The sequence below is a fragment of the Bremia lactucae genome (assembly GCF_004359215.1).
Source record: "Bremia lactucae strain SF5 chromosome Unknown BlacSF5_NotPlaced_17_SHOA01000003.1_2250557bp, whole genome shotgun sequence".
NCBI lineage: Eukaryota > Oomycota > Peronosporomycetes > Peronosporales > Peronosporaceae > Bremia > Bremia lactucae.
Genome location: NW_027152029.1, coordinates 571,548 through 575,753, shown reverse-complemented (window position 1 = coordinate 575,753; position 4,206 = coordinate 571,548). Strand labels below are relative to the sequence as shown.

At 44.4% G+C, this 4,206-nt stretch overlaps 2 protein-coding genes across 2 annotated transcripts; one reads left to right on the top strand and one right to left on the bottom strand.

Annotated features, from left to right (window-relative positions):
• Positions 1 to 565: 565 nt before the first annotated feature.
• On the top strand, positions 566 to 2,096 carry CCR75_003075 (uncharacterized protein; the record flags this gene model as incomplete). The annotated part of the gene is made up of 5 exons (XM_067961172.1): positions 566 to 730; positions 807 to 866; positions 930 to 1,196; positions 1,270 to 1,433; positions 1,504 to 2,096. The coding sequence occupies 5 exons, from the start codon at positions 566 to 568 to the stop codon at positions 1,829 to 1,831; spliced, it is 984 nt and encodes a 327-aa protein (XP_067822702.1). The 3' UTR covers positions 1,832 to 2,096.
• An 860-nt stretch (positions 2,097 to 2,956) lies between these two features.
• On the bottom strand, positions 2,957 to 3,997 carry CCR75_003074 (uncharacterized protein; the record flags this gene model as incomplete). Its single annotated transcript, XM_067961171.1, has 1 exon — positions 2,957 to 3,997. One exon carries the CDS (start codon positions 3,995 to 3,997, stop codon positions 2,957 to 2,959), a length of 1,041 nt encoding a protein of 346 aa, XP_067822703.1.
• Between the last annotated feature and the right edge of the window lie 209 nt (positions 3,998 to 4,206).

Sequence of the window (4,206 nt, the reverse complement as noted above, 5' to 3'; positions counted from 1 at the left end):
TATATTGTGTCGTTCGCAGTTGGCAGTGCCTTTGGCACAATGGCCATTATGTTTCCAATCATTGCACCACTATCCTGGTCAATCAGCGGTGGAGACGCAGATAATCTACGCCAATGCTTCGGCAGTATCCTTGGTGGTTCCGTCTTTGGCAACACGTGCTCGCCCATCGCCGATACTTCCATCCTGGCCTCTCTCTCAGCAAACGTGCCACTGGAGAATCATGTGCGCAGCATCCTGCCGTACGCGATTTTGGTAGCTGTCGTGTCGGTCGCTGGGGGGTCTTTGCCAATTGGCCTGAAGATATGCAGTACGTTTACGGCATTTGGCATCTGCCTCGCCGTGTTGCTACTAGTCGTGTTTTTTTGTGGCACACGTGTCAATGTGCGTCACCGATCGCTGTCATCATGCAGCTTTCTTAGCGTCTCACCCCCAATGAAACACGAGGGCGAACAACAGCCGCTTCTATCGGGTTAGAGTCCTAAGGTCGCAATAATCAGATAATTGTGAATTGAAATTTGTAAATCTTGACTATATTTTGTCGACGTAAATTACGGTGTTTTTCAGAATGGCGGACTTGGAGGAATTGACACCCACAAGTAATCCGTACTTAGATTTCCACCGCAAGTTCGTGCGCGAGCATCCAGGAAATCTCTCGGCAGTATTTGATCCAAAGCTTAGCGATGAATCTCGTTCCGAAATGTATGCGGCTTTGGACATAAGCTTAGCGATGGTGGGACAGAACTTGTGGACCACGTAGCGTCTGCGTCTTGAAGCTAATTCTCGCTTTAACTGTTGCAAGTGCTTAGAAATACTCATGGGCAATTCCAGATGAGCGCGCTTTGCAGATAATTAAAAGTTTTGGACCGGTGCGCTGGTGATATGTTTAAATCGTAATAGTTGTCGATTCTAACATGAATTTGTGATGGAAGATTGTTGAAATGGGGGCTGGAAACGGATACTGGGCTCGGCTTTTGCAACTTCGTGATGTGGATATAATCGCATATGATCACCGTGTTGCTGGAGATGAGGAGGAGAAGGAAGAGAAGAGTATTAGTGGAGAAGAAAGTGATGGCGTGGCTCATGAGGCTTCCGTCAGCAGCGACGAAGAAGTGATAGAAGATACTGAAAACGTGAATGAAGAAGTCGTGGACGTGGAACAGATCATATGGACGGATGTGCGTAAGGGAACGCCAAAGGTATGGGACGATTTTAAGAGCTGAGATGTGTTTGATATGAAATCATCCGTTAGAATGCTTACTTGTTGAGCAGGATTTGCGCAAACACACGAATCGTACGTTGTTTTTGTGCTATCCAGACGACTTTGAAGATAGCCAGGAGTCAATGGCAATGGCAAGCCTTTGTAATTATGAAGGCTCTTTTGTTATCCACGTTGGCGAACTTTTTGGCCAGACTATCTGTCTTCCTAATCCATGGTCAGTGCCCGTCATAATTCCTTTACTAATTTGTGATCTGTAAGAACTTCTAATGTGCTTTCGACTTTAGGGGTCGAACATCTTCTGAGGAATTTCAAATCCATTTGGCGACTGTGTATCACAAAGTGTTGCAGGTGCCGCTGCCTTCATGGCACTCCAGTATTGACACGCTGACAGTTTGGAAGCGCACTCAGTCTTCTATCAATAATGGAGCAATGTATGCGTTTATTCCAGAAGATGAGCGGATTGATTTAGTTGCTGCGTCACCGTCTCTTCGTCATCTGCTACTGGTTGACAAAGTTAACGTAGAGTCGGATATGACGCTGGAATCGAACAAGAGACAAAGGGACAATAGCAAAGCTAAGCAGGCAGAACGAAACGATCACCTCAGTCTCTAATTGAAGCAAGAAAAATTAAAAAATAGCAAGCTTCACGATAAATCCGATTGTAAATAGGTGTCATCAGAAAAAAAAATCTGAGAACATCAAAATCTTCAGCTTCTCATTAAAAATCCCTTCAGTCAAATTTTATTGGCAAGTGTCACAATTTTCAACAGCATTGCTTTTGAGTGATCTTTGCGCTAAATAAACTGATGATACATTCACTTCGAGCATCATGTCTTTCTAAAGGGAGCACACACCCATCTGTTTCTTTTAATTTAATAAAACTACAGATTAAAAATGACAACATAAAACATTTTCATAATTCCGCTATATTGCAAAATTAACAGTTATTCCTCTAGAGTCGTCTTTTAGATCACCTTTTTCCGGCGATGTAAAATGTGCTGTTTTTAACAGGTGAGAAAAGGCCAAGAGCGCCCGCACCCGATTGGCAAGTCATAAAAAGAGCGATAAGAAAGGGTAGCAAATCGAGAGAAATTGAGCTGGAAATAGGCGACAATGGTCGGAGGTACGCTCTTGCGCATGCGTGTTGACTTAGTAGGTTAAGCTAACGATGAATCTATTTCACGGTTTTTCTACCAATTTTTGCGGAAGTGAATAGTTACCAAGAAGTTGGTACCACTCTAATAAAAACAGAGGTAGGTAATTAACGGGTGTGGCTAAACTAGTTCTCACAAAATATATGGAATATATCTGAGGGTGTCCAGTAAGCAAAGGGGGGGTCACCTCTCAAAAGTCACTGTTGGCTTGAAAATGGCTAGAACTCATAGTTCAATTTCGCTTTACGCGAAATAGGCCATTTACCTCGCTTCGCATATTGGCAGGTTGCATCATAATAAAAATATCTCCTGCAATGTTCCGATTTGTAAGCAATTTGAATCATTTAAACCATGCAAAAACGTTTCTGTATTTTTGTCGCATTGAAAAAGAGCAATGCACAAAGCTCACCGTTCAAAACACACATTTGATAAAATAACCCATGAACCGATTAAACTTTTAGATGTGAGTTAAGAACTTATCAAAAGAAAATATAAAACCGCAAATTCAAAAAGCATCATACAGTGATTACATAATTGCGTAAGCAATTGGATTCTTGTCAGATTAGTTTCCTCTACGTTGAATTTAAGCAGCATTGGCGAGCTCGTCGTTGTGAAATTTCGAGTACCATTTCCATGTCTTCGCCAAGCCCTGTTCCAGCGAAGTCGTAGGTTTATACCCTAGCATCCGTTCCGCCTTCGAGATGTTTGCGCTCGTGCGAGGTACATCACCAGGCTGATCAGGAATAATATTAATCTTAGCTTTCTTGCCCACGAGTCTTTCAATGATAGCGATAAAGTCGGTAAGCAGCACCGGTGTACCACGACCCAAATTAAATACCTCGCAGCCGTGGCCTCGGTCGAGGCTTAGCAGCACGCCTTGAACAATGTCGTCGATAAAGGTGTAATCGCGCGACGAGGAACCGTCACCGTATTGGTCAATGGCAACATCACGAGCGATGCGGTCCATAAACTTGAACGGCGCCATGTCGGGACGGCCTCGAGGACCGTACACCGTAAAGAAGCGCAGCCCGATCGTGTCCATTCCGTACAGGTGATAATATGTGTGTGCCAATAGTTCGCAGCTTTTTTTTGTCGCGGCGTACGGACTTACAGGATAGTCCACGATATCATCCTCACTAAAATTATCCTTCGTACTTCCACCATACACTGAGCTGCTGCTTGCGTAAACAAACTTCTTGATGCCAAACTCACGGCATACGTCGAGAAGCAACATTGTTGCCACTATATTGGCCTGAATATACATGAGCGGGTTTTCAATGCTGGGGCGCACGCCGGCGCGAGCTGCTAGGTGCACGATGGCGTCCGGCTTGGTCTCTTTAATCACACGGTGCACCAGCTGCTTGTCGCACAAATCACCGATGTGCACATCTACTCGGTCGCCATACATGGTCGTAAGCCAATCAAGGTTGCTCTGTTTAAGTTTAACATCATAATAGTCGTTCATCTCGTCCACAATGACAATGTCGTCGCCGCGGGCAAGCAGAGCTTTTGCAGTGTGGAATCCTATAAAACCGGCGGCGCCAGTCACTAAGAAGCGGCGCCGCGTAGGAATAGCAGAGATTGTACACTTGTAGAGACTGTCGGTTGCCTGGTGAGGAGCCATTGCGTTGAGTTTCTAGCAGTTGGAAAATTGAACAATGTTGATAAAAATCGGCGACGGAAGGACGTAAGCTACAATTTTGAGAGCGATTGCAGTCTGCTTTTTCGCTCAAATGCGATGGCAGCAATTGGTGACAATTATTTTAATGGTAAAGGCTGCCCACGGCAGTTTTTTTACAACGTTCGTTATTAAAGACTGTGTAAGTCCTTAAT